We start from the raw sequence: 23261 nt of genomic DNA, 5'->3' as shown, positions 1-23261 counted from the left end.
ATTTGATAGATGATAGATCAGCTCTGTCTTGCGTATGAACTGTCACAGGAGAAAGTCTTGCTGGAAGAGACAGACAGCAGGTACACCTCATCTAGCAGGATGTATCTCAATGTCTCATTATTTTTTACTCCTACTTTTTGGCTTCCATGATCAAGAAGTCCCAGGGATCACCGATTAGCTGCTAAGTGAAGCAAAACAGAAACCACACTGTTCAACAACCACAACAGCAAACACACAAATTCCCTCTGGTGCAGTGATTGGCCCCTGAGTGCTGGGGAGAGAGCACCACTTGGGAGCCAGCCTCCCGGAGACACCGCCAGCCTCTTTGGGAACAGCGGGCATGGGTCACCGCCCAGCACTCTCACTACTGGCAGTGAACTCATCTTCACATTGAATACACTTGGAGACGGATAGAAAAGCTCTATGTAAGTAATGCGAAGAAATAACTTTGGCAAAACTCTCCAATTCCTACTACAGGAAAACAGGAATTTCCATCACCAGAAACACATGTGAAAGCTGGAAGTGACAACAGCATATTAAAATAGCAATATCTGTGCATACAACTTAAGCACTAAAACCCAGCCTCAGCACCTACCAACACTGAGCTGGGGCACCTATGCTGGGAGGCCATCACCCGAGGCTCCTGCTGGGGCTGTAATTTGCAATTTGGTGCCATACAAGTGACTACAGAAGGTGCAGGAGAGAGCAACTTCAAATACACCAGTTGAAAATCCTGCTCATTGATTAACGGCAGGTCAGGCCAGATCAGAGCTGTAAGGCTGAAATCCAATTTGCAGACCCACTGATAAGGGATGGAAAGCCCAGCACTGAGCACAGCACAACCGCCAGGCAGGAAAAAGGGTCTCGAGGTTGTCACTGGCTCTAAGCCATAACGTGAAGACTGCGGGGACAAGTAGCACGGCAGGAAACTGAAACCCTTGCATATCAACTTTCTTTGTTTGGCAGATCTCAGAGGTGTTAAAATTGCTTTCCAACATTATTTAGTGGCAGTTTGCATGTCAGCACTTACATACCTTAACATACGGACACACACAAAACGTGATGAACTGTTTGCCCTCCTCTGTCCTGCCCTGCAGCACTGACACTGCTCTTCCTTTCCCTTTAGTCTGTGACACATTTCTTGGAGCCTTTCTCTTTCTCCATTTCATCAGAGCTTTCTCTTTTTTTGCAAAAATATTCACTAAGTCTGCTGTAGTGTCCCCTCTCTTGGTTCATTGCTTCGCCTTGTTGGTTGGCTTCTTTCTCCATCACCTTTTCTTAATTTGTTCTCCTCCCTTCCTTCCATGCATTTCTCAAGGCAGTTTCTTCTTGTTCCCCCTCCCCTGATTCGGTTCCAGTTCCTTTGCTCTTATTTCTATTCCTCGGCTCAATCTTCTATAGCTGAAGCTGGCTAGAAAAATAAAAACTCATTGACGTTTTCAAAACTCCCCTAACTGAAGCAGTGGCTGAAAAAAAACCCAAAATACAACACAAAACCCCACAAGCATATCTTCTTTTTCTCCATTAACTCGTTATTTAAGTATTTTTGCAGAAAGAAAGGCTTTGGTTAAAAGTTTGTTAATCAAAAATCCAGCTAATAGCATTCTGCCAACTTCAGTTACTGCCACCTCCACATCACGCACATCCTTCCTTGACACCCACTCACTGTGACACATTTTATTCCTGTCAGGTCACGGTCAGTCCTGTTCACACATAGACACATATACATACACAAAATCTTAGTTACACTCACATATCGGCATGCATGCACAGAAACATTTTTTGAGTAACACATGCAGGAGCTTTGCCCAGTCCCATTTCATCTGTGCTGGAGTTGGGAAGGACACCAGGAGCTCGTATGTCTGGCCCAGAAGAATGGGGAGGGGAGAAAGCCTCGTGTCATTACATCAGGTGAATTCTTGTTTTTCAAGAAAATGAGACATGACTATTCCCAGATTCACCAGGCCCTGCACAGACTGAAGGTCAGTCACACCATGACATAACTATCCAGTTCGACACTGGTATCTCAAATACGCTGCAGAAAAACTCAGTGGTTTCTACTGTCCCCAAATCCTGGCACACTCCCCCAGCAATTCACTTCTCAAACTGTCACCCAGATAGTACGGCAGGTTCTCAGGACATTAGAAAGCTATTTTAGCATGATTTAACAGAATAACTTAAACCTATAGTAAATAAAAGTAAATGAACATCCAAAGTTCAACCTAGTTTGTTGATGTGTTTGTGTAAATGAATACCCTTGAGGTTCCTCTGCAGAAAATGGCCTTTGAGTTGTTTGGTGGGGTTATTTTTCTTCCAAAAAGCTTAGCTGGTGATTCAACTTGAAAGAGAGTAAAATGCTCCTCTCTACAGAAGGGACAGTCCTACAGAGGTATCTGATCTCACTGACCTTCCAAGAAGGCTGAGAAGAAACTGAGGTTACGATACAAGTTGGTATGACCAAGAGCAAAACCGGTGACCTATTTGGCTGGTGCAGAGTTTTGCAAATGATGGAAAATACCTATTCCTAAAAATGAAAAAAAAAAACAAACCCCAAAATAAAAAATTTACCCTTTCTGCCTAGATGCTTCAGAGCTCCCGCTCCTACAGGGTTAGAAAACTGCCCCTTAGCAAGACAGATGAGTGCAGCTTCCAAAATGCACCAGCAATTGCAAAGCTGCCCAAAAAGCAGATGGTTTAGATGACAGAGGACTGTCAGACAGCCCAGGCTGAACCAATTATTAGCTCTAGTAGTTAATGATTTGCCTCAAAATTTTGTTACATGAGAAGAAATGCAGTCTTAGGGTCTCTCATCTGATACCCCTAGCCCTGAATGCATTGACCCTAGCTACCAAGGAGGGTCCCACAGCTATGCAACTCTTAGGATATGTTAATGTATTAAGGAGGAAGAGGAGGCCTTCCCCATCACCCAGCCATTCATCCATCCCACCACTCCACTCCTCTCCCCCACACCCCAACTTCATCCCTCTTCTAGCCTCAGGACATTGAAGGGGATGTTGTAAATGCCTTTTTAGCTAAATCACCTAACTTCTCCCAGCTTGAAAAGAAAGAACAGTATATAAATCCTAAGTGCCACCTACTTGTTCATCCCTTCCAGTAAACAGCATATTTGGGGGGCAGATTAGCGGTTACAGTACTATAAATAAAAAAGAACACAACAAGAAACATCCAACTTTACACAGAAGGAAGATTTGGATCCATAACAGTGAAATAGTTTGGAGCTAAGGTTAAAAACCCACGTTCACCTTGATCTTAAATTCACTACTCTCTGTGGGCAAGGATGTAAAGGGCTTCACAGTGGTGGAACATCCTTCTATAACACACCACACACACTGCAATAGCCTAGCACAACAAGGTAGTTTAAGGGTGAGGGGAGACTCAACCAGAGTTTCACCCTGATTATCGTAATCTTTGTTCTTTTCTGGATTTGAATTACATCCTTTCAAGTTGCTTTACTTTAATGTTGGGTTGTTGATTTCTTCCCTAGTTTAACAGTAATCTAAACAGATAATAAACACAGCCCACCAGGAAAAAAGAAAAACAGTAACAAGAATTCTTGATATAAATCAGGACTTTGACTCTAGCAGGCTCAATGACTTCTTAAAGGACTTATTGATATTCAAATAGCAAAACATGTCTGTACTAATAATGATAATTAAGTGCTATATGCCTTTCATCCAAGGGTCTCAAGCTATAGCTCACAAGAGCACTGTGAATTAAGTAAAGTCTCTCCATTTCACAGAGATTTTATCTACAGCAGGAATGCAGCTCAATAACAGCATGAGGAGCAAGGCACAAATTCCTTGGGGAGGTATGGAGAGGATTTTTTATGCTGGTAATGCGCCCATTATAGTAACTTTACCTTTGCTCGATCTATCCCCCATGCATACGTAAGTCCTTTCTCTTTCTTTTGCCCACCTACAACACATGGTAACAGAAAAAAGACCCAGGTTTCCTAAACCAGAGGCTAGTCCTGCTAAATCTGTACTGTCCATTAAGAAGGGAAGATTTCAGAGTCCCCAGGAAGCCCCACTGCTGGTGTCCACCCAGGGCTGACACAGCTCCAGCGTGCTGTAGCAGTGCCAGCATGGTAACGGATGGTCCATCACCTCCTTAGTCCTGCATCCAGGGCTCAGCCTTTGCCAGCACCTCACCCCATCCATGCTTCTACCAGTAGCTGGTGTCATCAGCTGAGCTCAGTGTTATCACACTACCGCTTAAGAGGCAAGAGACAAAGCACAGGATAAATGGGACCTCTGCTCTACAAGAGCAGCTTTAACTCATTCTCAGTACTATGTTCACTCCCCGTGGCAGTGCCCTGCCCTCTGCAAGCCCGACACCAGGTGCATGACTCTGGGGATCCTCTCCTGCATGAGCTGGGAAAAAAACTGGGCTCCAAAACTGCACACCTAAATCATGATGCTCTTTGAGAAGAATCCAACCTTTCCTTTGCATACCAGTGGCTGCTCATGCCTGGCAACATCCAAGTATGGTCCTGTTTACCAAGCAGGAAACAGGCTGGGTGGAGGCATGAGCCAGCCCGTGGTTTCATCAACAGGACATCCAGACTCTTCTGCACTTACCTCCCTGCCCCCTTGGTCACCCTTAAATTATACCAGCATGAGCTTGAAGAGGTGCAGGAGCTAAATGTCTGTCATTCCAAGGAAAAAAAAGGAAAAGAAAAGGAAGAGAAGAGAAGAGGAGAGGAGAGAAGAGAAGAGAAGAGAAGAGAAGAGAAGAGAAGAGAAGAGAAGAGAAGAGAAGAGAAGAGAAGAGAAGAGAAGAGAAGAGAAGAGAAGAGAAGAGAAGAGAAGAGAAGAGAAGAGAAGAGAAGAGAAGAGAAGAGAAGAGAAGAGAAGAGAAGACAATTTCAGTTGGAAGGGACCTATAACGATCATCAGGTCCAACTGCCTGACCACTTCAGGGCTGACCAAAAGTTAAAGCATGTTATTAAGAGCATTGTCCAAATGCCTGTCAAACACTGACAGGCTTGGGGCACTGACCACCTCTCTAGGAAGCCTGTTCCAGTGCTGACCACCCTCTCAGTACAGAAATGCTTCCTAATGTCAAGTCTGAACACGTCAAGTCCTGGAGTGCTTTTAAAGAAAAACAGTTGTGCTTTCCATCAGCAGTGAAACCAGGAGTGCTGGCAGGTCCCAAAGTACACACAGTCATCTTTCGCACAGTTTTACTGCTAAGGCAGTAAAAGTGTGGAGTTTCTACTAGTACTCCAGACATCACCTATATAAATAATCAACCAGCCTCACAGATGAAAATGCATCAGAAAAACTTTCAGGAAGTCAATTTTTGGATAGTGCTGTCCTATACTAATGTCACAACTCCCTGACAAGATGCTAGTAGTTCTATTACATCTTCACACTCTTCTGCTAACTTACGTTTATTATCAGCATTCACGGCTCAAGTTTTTTGGCACAAGGACTGTTTTTACTATGTCATATTAAACCTGGTTGGACCTCAGTTTTTATTTTAAAGAAGATTCAAATTTTGTTTTCATGCCTTATTGCAACAAAAGCAAATATATCCAAATTTGCCAGAATTTGTTTTATATTTAAGATTTTGAAATTTCATTCCAGAATTACACAGGGCTATTTCATGCTTACATAGATTACCGAAATTACATGCTTAAACACCAATTACAATTTAAAATCTTAAATCTCACTGACCCTGTTGCCATGCATTACTAACATATTAAATAATATAAGAAAATATTTTAAAAAAGAACGTGTGCAAAAGGAATCAATTTGGAGAGCAACAACTTTGCAATAAATCTTGCAAATACTTCATCCAGTGAATCAGTACTTCCCAATGCAAAAAAAAACCAAAACCTAAGCAATGAAGCAGCTAAAGTCTATAGCTGCCTTTGAAATAAGCAGGTCTCAGACTGTCTTGCACCTCCCTGTCATCTGTGGAAGCTCAGCTAATTCCCAGCCGCAGCTCAGTGTGCAGAGCCCAGGATGAAGGCATTCCAGCAAAGTTCTTCTATCACTTTTAAAATGTACCTGCTGAATTTTATCTTCTGATCCTAATTCTCAGTCCAACCATGAAATGAACAACAGATAAGAAAGGTTCCTAATCTGTTTCTCTGCCTCTCCTGTCCTCAGTGTGAAGTCTATGAACTGCACCTGTACTTGCTACAGTGATGCCACTGCATGCAGCTGGCACCACCTTGCTGGGAATGTGTCCTTGGTTCATTTTTCTCAGTTTCAAAACCAAAGCAAACCTTTCCCATTAGAGAACCAAATCCTGCCAACAAGTAACTTGATACTTAAGACTGGATCTGTGCTGAAATTCCCTGTAAGGATCACACTGCTTTGGGCACTGGAAAAATGTGACCTGTGCACACTAAGTGCTGGCAGGATCAGACCCACACTTCCTGGGTTTGGCTGAATGAAGTGATTTCAAAAGCAGAAGAAAAAACATTTTTAGTCTGCTTAGCATGGCCTCATTCCTACAGGCAATGTTGTGTCTCACAGAATCACAGAATGGCAGGGTTTGGAAGGGACCTCTGGAGATCATCTCATCCAACCCCCCTGCTCGAGCAGGCACACCCAGAGCAGGGGGCACAAGAACGTGTACAGTAGGTTTTGAATATTTCCAGGGAAGGAGACTCCACAATCTCTCTGGGCAGCCTGTTCCACTGCTCTGTCACCCTCAAAGGAAATAAGGTTTTCCTCATATTCAGGTGGAAATTCCTGTGTTCCTGTTTGTGCCCATTGCCCCTTGTCCTGTTGTTGTGCATCACTGAAAAGAGCCTGGACCCATTCTTTTGACACCCACCCTTCAGATATTTATAAGCATTTATAAGATCCCCCTCAGTCTTCTTTTCCCAAGGCTAAACAAACCCAGATGTCTCAGCCTTTCCTCAAAAGGGAGATGCTCCAGTCCCCTGATCATCTTCGTAGCTCTCTGCTGGACTCTCTCCAGTAGGTCTCTGTCTTTCTTAAACTGGGGAGCCCAGAAGTGGATGCAGTAATCCACATGTGGTCTCACTAGGGTGGAGCAGAGGGGGGGATAACCTCCCTTGACCTGCTGGCCACACTGCTTTTAATGCACCCCAGGATACTGCTGGCCTTCCTGGCCACAAGGGCACATTGCTGGCTCATGGTCAACTTGTTCTCCACCAGCACTCCCACATCCTTCTCAGTGGAGTCGCTTTCCCGTAGTTCAACCCCCAGCATGTACTGGTGCATGGGTTTTTTTCTCCCCACGTGCAGGACCTTGCACTTGCTTTTGTTGAATTTCATCAGGTTCCCCTTGGCCCAGCTTTCCAGCCTGTCCAAGTCTCGTTGGATGGCAGCACAGCCTGCTGGTGTATCAGCTTGGTATCATCAGCGAACTTGCTGAGGTTACACTCTGTCCCTTTGTCCAGGTCATCGATGAATACGTTGAACAGGACTGGACCCAGCACAGACCCCTGGGGAACACTGCTAGTTACAGGCCTCCAACCAGACTCTGCTCTGTTGATCACAACCCTCTGAGCTCTGCCATTCAGCCAGTTCTCTGTCCACCTCACTGTCCACTCATCTAATCCACACTTCCTTAGCTTACCTATGAGGATGTTATGCAAGGCAGTGTCAAATGCCTCACTGAAGTCAAGATAAACAACATCCACTGCTCTCCCTTCATCGACCCAGCCAGTCATGCCTTCATAGAAGGCTATCAAGTTGGTCAAGCATGATCTCCCTTGGTGAATCCATGTTGACTGTTTCTGATAACCTTCTTGTCCTCTACATGCCTGGAGATGACCTTCAGGATGAACTGCTCCATAACCTTTCCAGGGATGGAGGTGAGGCTGACTGGCCTATAGTTTCCCAGGTCCTCCTCCTTGCCCGTTTTGAAGATTGGAGTGGCATTTGCTTTCCTCCAGTCCTGGGACACCTCTCCTGTCCTCCATGTCCTTTCAAAGATGATGGAGAGTGGCTTGTCAACAGCATCCACCAGCTCCTTCAGTACTCATGGGTGCATCCCATCAGGGCCCATGGATTTGCGAGGATCCAGTTGGCCTAAGTGATCTCTAACCCAGTCCTCCTCAACCAAGGGAAAGTGCATGGTTGTAATCCTACCTGTCGCCCTGCTTCTACCACGCATGATCCCGAACTCCACCATCTCATGGTCACTGCAGCCAAAGCTACCCCCAACCCTCACATCCTCAACTAGACCTTCTTTGTTAGTATAAGGACCAGCTGCACATCTTGCTTGTTGGCTTCTCCACCACCTGTGTCAAAAAGTTATCCTCAATGCTCTGCAGGAACCTCCTGGATTGTGCGCACCTCACATGTTGCTTTTCCAGCAAATATCAGGGTGGTTGAAGTCCCCTATGAGAAGCAGGGCCTGTGATTGTGAGGCTACTTCCAGCTGTCTGTAGAAGGCCTCATCGCCCTCTCTTCCTGCTCAGGTGGCCTGTAGCAAACACCCACAACAGTGTCACCCATGTTTGCCTGCCCCTTGATTTTTACCCATATGCTCTTGGATCGTTCTTCCGCCACCCCTGGGCAGATCTCGATACATTCCAGTTGCTCCCTCACATAAAGAGCAACTCCCTCACCTCACCTTGCTGGTCTGTCTTTCCTAAAAAGTACGTAGCCATCCATGACAGCATTCCAGTCATGCGAGCTATCCCACCGTGTCTCTGTAATTGCAATCAGTTCATGGCCCTGCAACTGCACACAGATTCTCCTGTTTATTCCCCATGCTGCGTGCGTTGGTGTACAGGCATTTCAGAGAGGTAACTGAGCAAGCAGGTTTCCCTGGAGGGGTGCACAAGGATCCAATATAGTCATGCACACCCTTGAGGTGGCTGGTCTACTGATTGTCATCTTGTGAGGCAGCTAAGGCACCTTTGTCACTGCTCTGGTTGGCCTGGCTTATTTCCCCGTTGGATGTGATGGCATTAGCATTGCCGCTTTGGACACTGCCCCCTAAGTCCTTCAGTTTAAAGCCCGCCTCACACAAGTCTCCTATGTTGCACAAGGAAGTACCTTTGTACCCAAGACTTTAAAAGCACCAGCATAACAAATTTCACCTCAGAGACCTATTTCCTTTTTTTTCTCCTATTCCTTAATATCATCACCAGAAATTGATGAAAACCTTTTTGCACTGCAGTAAGATTTACTTCTTACTGGTATTAACAGCTGTGACCATTCCCACATGTCCCTTCACTGGGAGGAGATGCTCCCCTGTCAGGCCTGACATGAACCTCTAGCACTGCCACCAAGAAGGACACTTACCAGTTAAAAAGCAGGCAAGTGACAGATTTAAGTGGTAATCATTTTAATCTAGTTTCTTCCAGCCTAAAGTATAACAATATCCCCTGTGTCCAGAGGAGAATGACAAAGATGCCACTAAGATGCTCTGCATCTTTTCTCCTGTTGCCATGTTTGTACTATTAAAAAATATTTTTCTACAAACTGAGGCTTTGGCATTATTAAGGATTGTCTCCTTAGTATCTTACAGCTTTTTTTAATCAGGTAACAGGGAAGACAATTCCCTACCTCCATCAGAGTGAATCCACAGGTAGGTTAGGTGGAGACGGCACCTGAGAACTGCTGGCTCTAAAAGCACTAAACTTCATTCCTGCTCCAAAGTAACAATCTTATCAAACTATCTGAGGGTAGCCACAGACTTAGGAATTTCTTAATTGGGGCCAGTCTTCAAGAAGCAGAAATCCTATGCTACCAGCTCTAGTGGGAAAACCAGACATGTAACTTCCTCTGTGCCCATTCAACCCACATTTCACCCCAGCCTTCTAAGAACTGGAGATGATTCAATGCCAACAAGCAGGTATTTTCTCCTGGGTCCTTTAACATAGGTATCTTCTCATGCTGAATGTCAAACCAGTTACACCTGGTGCCACAAAGCCGCTGTGACATGATCTCCAGCCTGCACTGGAGAAACATCTGCACTGGAAAACTCATGTTTTATACGTCCATGCTTGGTCTTAGAAGACAATTAGCTGAGCTGTTGTCCAAAGGAGCCTTTTTATGGCCAGCATATGCTTTGGCAGCCTGCCAGCAGTGCTCTTGTAAAGCCATCCAGCAAAGTGACACCATCAGTTATAAGATCTATGTGTGTCAGGTCACTGGGTTATAAAAGAGAAGTGTCATAAGCATGTAAGGACATGGTTTGGGCTCTGCTGTGAATGAAGATCAAATTAATTTTGTGGAATCAGATTACTATCTTGGGATATATTCTAGTGGGAAGTGGTTGTTGCATTGTAAAAGCATTTCTACTGGGAAACACCAGTTCCAGGATTCAGAACTGTTAAAAAACCTGAAACTGGTAAAGACCCAAATCAATGGGATGCTACTATTACACTGCAGCTAGCATGATGGTGGGGTACTGTGAGCTTGGATGGAAAAATCCAGCTTCGACTGTGAACTGCACTGTGTTGGACTATAGTAAAAGTCAAAAGTCACTCTTTCCACAGGAAATGACAGTAACACAAAATGAAAACCATGATAATAAGCAATATGACTCCCACGCGTTACTTCCTAGTAACACCTAAGAGCACACACATTTGTAGCACATTTCAAAAAAAAGTTAGTTCCATCACAGAAATATAATGAGCAGTGAGTGTGCGTCCTTCTGAATCAGTCCTTCGGGCCTTCAAACAAAACCGATGACCAGGAGAGTGACAGAAGCTGAGAACTACGATATGGTCAAAAAAAGAAGGGAAAAATGCTGAAAGGATGAAGCCAACACGCACAAAGCATCGTTACATTGTACCAATTAAAATAATGCAGCCTGCATGGGTATTTTTAAAACACACTCCATGACAGAGAACCACAAACACTCAGGCTAGTGATACAGCTGTCAAACCTCAACATCTTAAACTACCCAGATACATGTGAAAAAAGTGGCCCATATCAATAACCAAGTTGCACTTCTGTAGTGATCACTTATCAGTGACTACAGTGGTAACCACTCGGTGAGATGTGGAGCAGAAGCAAAGTAAAGCAATACTAAATAATAAAGCAGGGGGCAGGGCAGGGGAACCCTTAAAAAAAGGTCAGACAAATGTGAAAAAGAAAGAAGGAAAATTACACAGATACTGATGAAGTTTCTGAACTGCAGTGCACAAGATTACAGGGGAACCCATCCTCCCCGAAACCCCTTCTGCTCTCTCCTCTTCTCTTTAACCTTCTCTACAAATGAAGATGTAACTTTTATTCATGCCTATATGTAAGTGCTGAGAATCAAAGGCATTCCACCCAGCTTCTGGGTAAGCCAGCACATTGCAGAAAAACAAAAAGCCCATTATTTGGATGGAAGAATCAGTCTGTAGTACTGACTTGACTGGTCCCTTTTCATTAGCAGCTGTTAGAGCACGGATCAGAGAGTGTGCTGATGTGGTGCAGCTGTTCCACATATGTTATAAATAAGGGCTGTTAAAAGCTAATCCTATTTTTAACGTTATGAAAAAAAAAAAAACAAGAAGTCACAGAAATTCCCCCTTAATGCCTTGTAAGCGGAACTTTTCTCCTATTCTTGACTTTAATGCCCAGAACTCAATGGACAAAACAGGCCATTCTTAAAATAAGTCATTAAAAAAGAAACGAAAACGCAATTTAGTGGAATTACATTAAGCCAGCCCAGAACATGTAACCAGTTAGCATGTACGGTGTTTCTTCCTTCAAAAGCAGACACTTAATCAGGGTGAAAACAAACCCCTGTGATTCTATTTCTAATAAAAATGTTGGATTACCACAGTGAAGAGTTTCTTTAGAACATCCCAAAAGCTGAACCCAGCACCACACGGCTCAGACAGTGCCAGCCACCCTTCCCAAACCAGTGCTCACTTGCCCCTCACTGGGTTGCTGTGTGTGGCCAGAGCCCATCACCAGCGCCTCGTCACCAACCCCAATGCTGAAAAGGTCAACAACCATTCGACACGAAGGTAAAATCCCAGCCCCGGGCAAATCTCCCACTGACCTGTTTTCAGGGTCTGACACCGTCATGTTGCGCGTCACGTAGCACATCTTGAGTGGTATTGTTTTCTTGTCTCTGTGGATGGAGAGCGAAAGCTGCGACAGGGGGTCAGCAGAGGCACAACCCAAGCGGGGAGATTCAGGGGGAGGTGTCTCCCACCCGATTTCTGAAACAGGAGAGCCTTTCTTCACATAGGGGGTTGCTTCTCTCATGTATTTCACTACGAGAAAAAAAAAAAGGAAAGCAATAAATAAATGGGTATTCAGTAGTTGCATCCCATGCGAGTTCTTTGAACTGTTACCAACCCTCAGCGCTGTTTATTATTTCTACTAATCCAGCATCATGACATTGGAAGCTGTGCAAGTACAGAAGATGGAGATATCACTGCTGCCCATCTCAGTATGGTGCAATGAGTAAAACAAGGGAAAAGAACAGAATAGGCGAAATAAGAACATATAGCTAGTGTAAGGCCAGGAGAACCGTGCAAGCTCTACTAGACAGGCTGTAAGTCCTCACGCAGCAATTCCTGTGTACAGAAGCCACAAGGTGGCTGAGGTATAAGGAGGTTTTTAAGACAGACATTCAACCAAGGGACAGCAAATCTATTATTGCCCTGTCTAAAATGTTCCAGTGATATTCCCAGTGCTGCGAACTCACATCTCGCTTCTGGTCCACGCTTGCCAGTGTCCGGCCACTGATCTCAACAGCTATTTCTGCTTGCTGGGAGGCAGTTTTAGCTGATCTACTTTTACATACATATATGGAGTAAACAAAAACCAATTCACCTCATAGCCTTCTCTTGGGGAAATATAATTGAGTTCGAGACTTTCATGAGAGTGGAGAGAGGAGATTATATCTCCTCTCAGCCCTTTCCAATGCTTTTTTCCAGTATGGATAGGAAAACTGAATATAGGATTCCTAAATGAACTTAATGTGTACAAAAATCAATACCCTTTTTACACCCATACTTCATATTCCCCTCTTTATGTAGGCAAATATTGCAACATTTTCCCTGTTTCGAATTCTTTTGGCAGTTCAAGATCACTTCTGCTCTTGCTTTTCACGTACTTTGCAAATCCGCCAGCCACAGGCTCCTCCTTTACAAATCTGACTAAGCAAGAAAACTGACCAAGAAAAGACCTCACATTTAAGCACCCTAGTTAAATGTATATATCCAATGTACACAGCTGTGGCTGTCTAACTGGCTATTGCCACTTGATTGTACCCAGGACTCAAACAGCAATGACACGAACCAAAAGGGCAGGAGCACTGTGAACTTATTTGGGGAAGTTATTAAAATGCTGTGAGAGAAGATTTCAAGGAAATGGTGCAGATCATCGTGCTAGCTCAGCTGAAGAAGCTGGGAATGAGTGTATAACAAAAAGATTGGTAAATTACAAAAGGGCATTGTGGTGAAGGAGGTTAAATTAGGGAAAGCAGACTGAAGTTTTGAAGTTCAAGTGAAAACAAGGGAAGTATTCAGAGGAATGGAAAAGAACAATGGTGCTTCTGTCAAAACCATAGATATGGTGGGTAATTTCAGCAGCACTGTTTTCAAGGCACTTCATAACAGCTTTACCAAGAGAGATACATGTGCATGTCCAGGCTCTGTAAGCGTCTATTGCCATCTTTCCTCTAAAACACCTTAGTGCACATCTTGCCATTGCTCGCTCTCTCCTTTTTAAAAAATCTGTTAATCTCCATATTAAGGACTTCTGTGTTTAGGTATTTTACATGGAATTTTTTGCTGAAAATAAGCAGTTTTAGTCAGTGCCATACAGATACTGGTTTTAGTGCACACCTCAGTTTGGATGTACTCATAGCCTTTGGGAGAGAGACTGAACACATACAGATGTGGTGAATCTATTCCTGTTTACACTGAATGAACATGACTTTGACATTCACTTAGATGGGAGGAACAGCTGAAGCTGAAAAATCATATTTGACTGCAAACAAAAATTTATTCCCTTTAAAATTAGAGATTATCAATTAATCTGTTGAAAAAAGTAATCCAGCCAGCTTCTGAGCTCTGTACAGTGACATGCCAGCAAATGTGATGCTAAATAAAGGTCCAGGTTTCAACAGTGCAGCTATTTCATCTCTGCTGTTTTCATCCTTTTTCAGCTGCAGCTATATGCATTCAACCTCAGCACCTTTTCATTAAGGAAAGGAGAGAGGGTCAGGGAAAGGAAGGAAACTGAAGTGAAAAATTTGGCTTTAAGCCTAAGCAGGAACACAGAATGTGAATTTAATTCCTCAGAGACGGGTGCAGAAGAAAAGAGCCGTCCCTTCCATGTGCCAAGAACCAAGTTTCCATGCGACACACCAGTGAATTCATGGCAGGCAGCTGCACTGTTTCAGAAACTCCTGTGAAAGAGGAAGCAGGAACAGGAGGAGAGAGCAGAAACACAACCTTCTTTCCACAAACTGAGTCTCAAACACAGCAAAAGCCAAGAAAATTACCTTGAGTAAAAATGTCCTGTGAAAACCCCTGCCAACTTCTGAACTCCCAGCCAACTAGTTTCTACTAAGTCTCAGCAGGAGATGGTTGCTCAGCCCCAGAGACTTATATGACTAAAGACCCATTAATATACTGGTAAACTGCTGAACACCACAATCCTACAGAATTCTACAGGAGAATTAAAAAATAAAGGGAAAAAAATTCTCTACTATATTTGTTTTCTATTAATTATTTCCTACTTTCCACTAAATACAAGCACGACTCTAGATTCATCACTGAATTCTGCTGGGTTTTACAAACCAGACTTTATGGCTCTTGTATATTCAAATGTGTTTCGTCTTTTAAAAGCCCCCAAATGCATACATATAAATGCACAAATGGAATATGGGAGTGGAACAGGTGGCAGAACTTGATCCATTTATATAATTTTTTTGTATTATTTAAATTTCAGAGCCACTGTTTTCCATTTGCCCCATCAACATCCATAATTACATGTCTATAACCAAAGTCCAGTTTAGGAATCTAGCTGAAATAAGGCACATGCTGTTAAGATGATTCATAAGTTTTATCAGCAATTATTTCCTGTTTACCTCTAAACTCTAGATGCAAATACTGCAAAACACTCTGTTTTATACCATGGCACCGGTAACCTTACTGCACACAGAGCAAATCATGGTGACCCTACACGTGTCTATATTTTGCAGTCTGTCCATTAACCAGTTCTTAATCCACCTAGTAGAAAACAAGTTGATACCAGGATGTATTATAGGCAAATTCCTATTCCATACTGCACTATCTGAGAATCTTGAATGCAGCAATGTTAATGTATAACTGAAGTTATACAATTTACTTCCATCATCAAGTTTTAAAACCAGAAACAATATGATACAGGCTATTGGACATTAAAGTAATAATGTGGATAATATTCTGTTTTCAGACCATTACACTCAAGAGCTAGATTTCCCTTTGGATACAGTAGCACAAATCCAGGTACCAGCTGAAAAAGAAAGCGACTATAGAGAACACTGTTTTTATACATTGCCAATGAAACTATCTAATAGATTAAAACCCCAAAAGAATGAATAAAATTATATAAGGCATGCTATTGTATAACAACTCTGAATTATGTATAACTATTCTATAGGCATAAATATATATGCCTTCAGTATAGATACATACGTCTAATATATATAAAAATAATAAATATCTATTTATATTAAAATGTTACATTTTTAACAACACCAGAATGTACTCTGCAAACACAGAAACCAACGTGCAGGGACTGAGAAAAAATTCTAATGGTTTCATTATTATAATTCAATTTACTGATAGACTGTAATTTCAGTTGAGAGTTGTCTAAACTTATCCATTTGATGCTATAGCTCAACCACAGAGATCCTTATATTCAGTACTAATTAATGATCCATGCCCTTTTGGTGCACTACTAATTGGAAACTGCGGTCAAGCTATTAAAATTGCAATCTCTGGAGGGCCCCACCCCACAAAGAGAAGAGGAAGGGAAGTGGCAATCAAATGAATTAATCCACTGATACACACTGAAACACTCTGCATTTATTTTTTGATCTGCAAGACAGGCTATGTAGCTTCCAAAAAAGCACTTCATTTATATGCATTTCTGCCAAGTCCCAAATCTCCACAATGAATCCTTTGTTGCTGTTCACAGACAGCTTTGGCTTTTTTGGGGGAAAGAAGCTGGCTTTTAATGAGAGAAACAGTACAGACCAACTTGGTCGGGTTCTTGGCCAGATGCAGTTCTGAGGAACTGGGACTCTTCTGACACATTCAAACTGTTTTCTAGGAGGGAAGACAAAGACCACTGACGAGAAGCCAGCACTCACAAGCAAAGCTCTTTCGTTACTATAGGAATGAGGACAGGATGCATAGGTTTACAATATTAAAGCAAAAGGAACAACATGCCCAAATCTGCTCGAAGAAAGATGTCAAGGAATTCCCCTTTGCACGGGGAAAGCATAGTCTCCTCTTTATGCATTCATTTTCTCTTAAGTACTCAGAGACAGCTACCAAAGGTAAGTAGAAAACACCACCCAGAAATGTCTTGAGGCTGTTTTCAAAGGATGTACTAATGTTACTGATACCTATACCCAAAAAAGATAGGTTTTCCAAAGTCCCCATAAATCCATTTTCATCTGGTCTGGTTTCTGCCAGGGTGAAAGATGGCCCAGAGAAATGGAGCTAGGCAAGTCCTCCACCATACTTAAAACATTTTAAGACTGCACATAGGGACCAACCTTTGGAGTCACTGAAGCCCACAAATTGAACATGATAAGATCAATTGCTTTTATTAGCTTATTTGGTATGAAGAGGCTGTTTTGACTCATCTGTGCTGAAGCAAGTACACTGGGCCATCTGCAAGGGTATTGCAGGCAGCATGGCATACAAAAACTTCTTGCAAAAATCATTCTTGGTTAGTTTGAGAAGAGCTGCTAATGCAGAACTAGAGGAGGCCCAACCTGCAGGTACACAGTTCCCACCCCAAAAGCAGGAAACAAATTAAGACAAACACTTCTGATGTTATAGCTAGCATCACTACAAGTCCAAGTTAACAACTCAGAGCCATCTAACAGCTGCTGAAGTGATACTGTCCCAAGGGAAAAAAAAAAAGTGGATGGTAGCAAAACGTAGAAGTAATCACTGCAGGTATGTGGCCTTCAGAAGGGCAGATCAGCCAAGCAAGTCAATCACTCAGCACAGTTGTGTCGTTTTACTTGATGAAACATCTAAACACAGAATTTGCAGTCTAGCAGTTTTGGTAAGACACAAACCAAAATGCCCCAACTGGTTTCAAAGGTAGTTGTAACTGAAAGGAGAAGTCATGCCATAAAATTTATATGTTCCCAAGCAAACCCAACATAAATGCAGAGCATTTTACACTATTGTCAATGGAACTGAGGTTAACAGAGCTGGAGAAAGGTCTACTGCATTAAAATTAATTCAACATCATGCTAGAGAATTTGCCTGCTAGGTTTTACATTAGAGATCAAATTTCCACTAAAATTATGAAAACCGTATGCCCTGCAGTGAAGATGCATGTATATAAATGAGATAAGAATCTGTCCAGCTGCTGGTGCCTTCATCAAACCTGAAACCCAAATACTTGAAAAAAAAGAGTTTATGAATCAGATCATCTATGAAGCTGTGTTGCATGACCCTTTCAACACCTTTAATGTGGGCATAAACCAAAAACCAGTCAACAGCCCTGCTTGTGAGTGTTTCCACTCCATTTCCAACAGAAACATCTGTTACTACGTTCAGATAAGTAACATCCATTAACATCATCTGCTTTCCCCTGCGCTGAAAGGGATTTTTAATAGTAAACCTCCTGATCTGCCAAGAGCCTCAGATCTCTACATCTGGGAAATGGTACAAATTAGTTAAAATAATCACCTTGTGAGAATACAAATCCCCTTTACGCTTTGGCCATTTCTCCCACTGTAGTGAGATTAAGTTAAATTTACCATTTTCTGCTGTTTTTAAATTAATTCAGCTGAATTTAGTCTATGTTGCTTCATCCTGTAAAGAGACAGGCTTGGACCTAAATTGTAAGGTTTTAAAAATGCTTTTTAAAATACATTCAACGTATGCACTTATTACAGTTTTTATTTGTAAGAAATGAATGAGTGTTTTGAAAGAGAAACATCAGGAGACAAACATGCCTTTAAGATAAAGTTTACCTGAAGAAAAGTCATTAGCAATTGGTGCCAAAAGGCTGCTGGTAAGCAACCAGGCTGAAATTGGGCTACAAGCTTTCAGTGAGCTACAAACAGGCTGGGTGAAAAAGATAAACAATTGCGTTTTAAAAATATAAAGAATGCTTCGCTGTGTTCCTTTAAATTAGCAGCTGCTTCTATGAAAAGGTAGAGCAATGTTAAGCAGTGCTGAAGCACTGTCACATACTTGGACCAAAAAAAATGAAGGCAGTTCCTGTTCAAAGCACCTTGCAATCAGCAATTTTGCATAGTTAAGGGAATTTCTTTGTCAATGAGGTAAAGAGACTTGTGCTCCAGACAGCAGACTGAGATATCAGCATGTCCAGGCCCCCAATCAAATGGGAGAAAACAGGCTGCTCTCAGGAAGCCATGCAACGGTGCAGTCTGTGAAACCTCGTGGTTCTGATAACCTGAATAGGGCACAGTGACCAGCCACACTGTCTTATCCATAGCAGGTCTCAAAAAACATAACTCACCACCAAAGATGTCTTAGAAGTCAAGAAACTGTAGGAGGAAACTCAGCAGCGAGTCTTTGGCAGGAACCACTGGTAGCCCCTGTGGATGCCTTCTCCTTCCCACCTACACCTCTTCCCTTTTCCACTCTGATTTCAGCACTTGGGGTGCTGGAGATTATACTTCCAGGCCATCCTATAGTTCTGAGTAACAACAACAATTCTTCAGAGAGTTACTCTTCCTCAGTTTCTTTTCCTCAGACACTGTTTATGATGTGGGCTGATTCAGCCACTGATTCCCCAGGCCTGATTTTCCCCTTTAGTAAACACTTCTCCCAACTCTGAGTTTCCTTAGCGCAAATGCTTCTAGGAAGTGAAGACTAAACGTTTCTGATCACATGCAGCATACCAATTTTGCCAACTGCAAAACCTAGTAAATATTAATCCATTTTCATTCCTCAGTGAAGCCACAGCTTTGTACTCCACATAGAGCAAGCACAAGCAAAACACACAACCTACTCTTCTCCAGTCTGTATTAGACAGCCTGAAAGCTTCGCTTGCCCTCAGCATTTCCCACACACTTCTCCCTGCTGTCACTTGGAGCTGGTCACTGCTAACCATCCCCTTTCAGCTCCTTTGTGAGTTCCATTACCGGATTCTAGTAATGAAGTCCACGTTTGAGGCTAATGGCACCATGGTCAAAGAAGCAGGACTAGTTTCAATGCCAGGGTGAGAATTTCATGTTTCTGTTCAAAATAGATTAAAGAAACTAAACAAACACAAACTTCTGTCACACAGAATCACAATGAAACCTGAGACTGGATCACTGGCTTGGTTCAGAGCTCTAAATATGTGACGCTTACCAGCACTGGAGCCGATGGAGTGACCAAAAGCAGTCACAGCTTGTTTGTAATCTGGTATACAAAAATTTCAAACTGGCAAATTAATAATAAACTAAAGACAGACTCTTTACAGTTGATGTTCCTCAACACTTCCCATTATAACTTCCATTACTCATACCTACTCCACTGAATGTCTTAGTTTCCTTCAGGTGATTTAGTTTATTTTAAATTTCATAGTTTCTGTTTCAATAAGTTGGATGTATTGAGTTCTGGTTTTTGATATGTCACTAATTATAAATGCATGAATTCTAGTGGCGAGGTCCCATAACCGATTCATCTGTCTTCCAAAAATGTTACACACTTCCTCAAAATAAATGCAGACGTATCTATCTCTTCATAATCTGAAACACAAATTTTAGCTTGTAAATATTCTGTAATCCCCAGAAGGACAATGTTTGGTTAAAAAGAAAGTGCTTTGACTCGATCTAGAAGGAGACCTGGCAGTATCTTGAAGAGCTTGTACTCAAAAGAAACACTACTCAGTGGAGAACAGGGAGCAGCTACATTGCACAAGTGTCCTTTGTCTAATAAACTAAAAATTAAAAAAGACCACTGTCAAAACCTGCAAGCAGGAGCTATATAACTTACTACATTTTTATGTAAAATGTGTCACAGCTCATTTGCTACATTGTTATGTGACATTATGAACTCTGCAATTAGAACTGTGCAAATCCTTCATAATGGAAGTGGAAAACATCTGAAACAGGCAATTTGGGGGCTGAACACGGAAATTAGCAGTCACATTTTGAGTAAAAGCATTGTGGGACCCGTGAGTCACTCATTGATAATCAAACTGGAGTTTCTGGTTGTCTCCAAGGCAGAATGCTTCATAAGTTAAAAAATAAAAAGAAGAGGGTTTGGTCACATATTAGGACTAGGTCATCGTACTCCTTTTAACACTACTCAAAGTACAACAGAAAAATGTGGCTTCACATAAAGCAGGGAAATTGAGCAAAATAAATTTCTCCAGTGGACTTGCAGTACTCAGATTCCTAAGGAGCATCTCCTACCCAATACTGACATATTGCATTTTAAAATCTTTTATCTAAATCTCAGGAATAAGTTTATTCAGAATTTCTCATGTGCTGCTCATGCTTGTTGAGTATTCTCTTCTCTCTGTTAGTATTTATAGATCCCTCTCCAATCACCCACATGCTCAGATGGAACTCAAGGTGTCTGGCATCGCCAGCATGCTATAATTTTTCTATTTACATGAGTAATCTCAAGTGTCAGAACAAATATTTCAACCACTAGTGATTATGTGAAAAATACATAAGGGCATTATGGTTTTAGAGCATGCTGTTATTTCAGCAGTCACACAAATCATTAAGTAGAACAGGATAGACTGAAAATGGCACTCACTGAGGGAAATTATTATGCTGTGTATGACTGTACCTGTTTTACAGATGGCTAAACTGACACAGTCAAGTTAAAATGCCTTCCTCAAAGTCATGCAGTAAGTCAGTGACAGAGTTCTCAGCACTAAACTTAATTTCTACCCCTTTATGACTGTTCATTTTTAAACAACCCAAAGGGATCCCATTGCCAGTGAAAACTGGATGCACAGTGCCTAAGGTCTTCTCCCTACGGGAAGACCGTGAAGACCTTGCAAGATCCCCAGGATTTATTTTGAAGAGCAGGGCTGCAATCACTTCCAAAATTCCAAAGTTCATTGCCTTCATTCTTCACTGGACAGCATCAAGAGCTTTAAAAATGAACAAACTCAAGGCACTCATTCACCTAATAACTTGCCATATCTCCTGTGGCTGGGCTATCCATCGAAAGGCATCAGATCACCATACAAGTCCTTATTGTTGGGAATCCTTTAATTTGCAATCTTTCCAACAGGAGAGACCAATGGTCATATCCAGGACACTCAAGTGCCAGTGATTATAAATACTTATATCTATATGAATATATGTATGTATATACAGACAGATACATAGATATATAGATAAACACAATATGAATACTTCTGAAGTTCAGCAACTTGGACTGCAAAATCCTGTGAGCGCCTGTGTGCCTGCCTACCTCTCTCACCCTTTCTCATTTAAACTGGGAATAACAGAGTTAGGTAAAATTGGAGAAGCATCCAGTCAGTTCTACACTGCCATCCCACAAAAATCACTCCTCTCCATCAAGCACCACCATCGCTGTGCTGCCACGCCATCACAATTCAATTGGAGAAGCACAATGGCTTCTCTAACAAGACGTAAGAAAGTCTTTTAGACTTCTATATAATTAAGAAAAAAAAAAAAAGGAAACACAAATCTAAGGAGGTCCCTAAATCTATCATTGGGAACTGGGATGAGTTTTTGATGAGAGGTAGACATAATGTAGAAACTGTATTCTTATTTATTTCAGTGTGGCGTAATGATACCTCAATACCACTGTTGCCTGGTTCTGAAGCCTAAGTACAGTCTCAGAATGCCTCTTCTCCACCTGACGACATGCAAGATGACCTAGCAGGCAAGTGGCAGACCTGGAATGAAGTTTTGCTCCACACCTACCTCCTTGCTGGTCTACAGGCTAGGAGAAAACCACCTGAAGCAGACAGATTGCTTGCTGAAGCACTAGAAGGGAGAGGAGACCCCACGTCACACCACTCCTTTGATTTCAAGAAGAAAAAGCAGCAGGACTGTATGTCTAGTGAGGTCTATAAAAAGAGGGCAATGAAATATTAAGCCACATACTCTGCCTCAGTCCTTGGCTTCCATTTGAATGGAGCTCTTTCCTCCCAGGGATTACAGGTATTCTCTAGGAATAAACCACCAAAACCCTAAAAAGAAACTACAACAGTTAAAGAATAAGCACACTAGTCATTAGCACCAGCTAAAAGGTATTCAGAAAGCACTCAGCACTTCAAACACAGGAAATTCTCAGAATTGCAGCACTCAAAGAAACCAGGACTGAAACCCACCAGTGCTGCCACAGGACCATGGCATCTTGTGCAGTTCTATGCAGATGACAGTTCTTCTGTTCTCATCTCTGAGATGCTGTAGTTACTGTATCTTAAAAAAAAGGTAATGATCCTTAATGGAATATGGTCCTCCTGGAACTCCAGTGCATAATGCTATTTGGGGTGAAAAGATTTTTTTTTTTTTGGCAGGTTTATTGTTTTAAATAGCATCATTTAGAACTATTCTGCAGATGGGATCTCAGAAATGAATTAGTGGATACAGAGAACAAGGGAAGCAGTGAAAATACTCATAAAAAGCCTAAAGATCACAATACAGAAGCTAATTTTTTTTTCTGTGAAATTGTTTTGTGCTCTGAAAAAATACATTCTCACTCAAATTCATTTCTTTCTCTGCAAACAAAATAGTACTTTAAATTGACATTTTGATTTAAAATGCCCTTTTAAGGTCAAACTCCTTTTCTAATAAATATTGCACAGTGTCCCCCAGCATCCACTTTGTCAGATGGAAAATTCATATAGTTATGATTCCATTAGGTTCCTTGCAGCGGACTGGGTGTTTAATCAATGAGAGCAAAGAGCATCTAAATAGGGTTAGGCTTCAAATTCCTTTCAGTAAGAAGTTAAATCCCCATTAGCTTTGAGCCATAAGCCCCTGTGGGTTTAGCATGCAGCTTAAAAGATAACTCTGTGAGGGGTCATGGCTCTTTAGTACAGAAAGCCTATTTCACAGATGGCCCTGCAATAATAATGTAAATATAATCCTGTTTCAGTGGACACTTTATCCTTCCAGAAAACAAGCAATGATTTCTG

At 42.1% G+C, this 23261-nt stretch overlaps 1 protein-coding gene across 1 annotated transcript in view; it reads right to left on the bottom strand.

The window, feature by feature from the left end:
• The window catches only part of SNTB1 (syntrophin beta 1), a 118490-nt gene that overhangs the window by 46556 nt on the left and 48673 nt on the right, over positions 1–23261 (bottom strand). The window contains exon 2 of the mRNA XM_064442165.1: positions 11971–12187. Within this exon, the coding sequence (XP_064298235.1) occupies positions 11971–12187 (217 nt within the window). The remainder of the gene's footprint in view (positions 1–11970; positions 12188–23261) is intronic.

This window comes from Phalacrocorax carbo, chromosome 2 (assembly GCF_963921805.1).
Source record: "Phalacrocorax carbo chromosome 2, bPhaCar2.1, whole genome shotgun sequence".
Lineage (NCBI taxonomy): Eukaryota > Metazoa > Chordata > Aves > Suliformes > Phalacrocoracidae > Phalacrocorax > Phalacrocorax carbo.
This window is presented reverse-complemented; position numbering and strand designations above follow the sequence as displayed.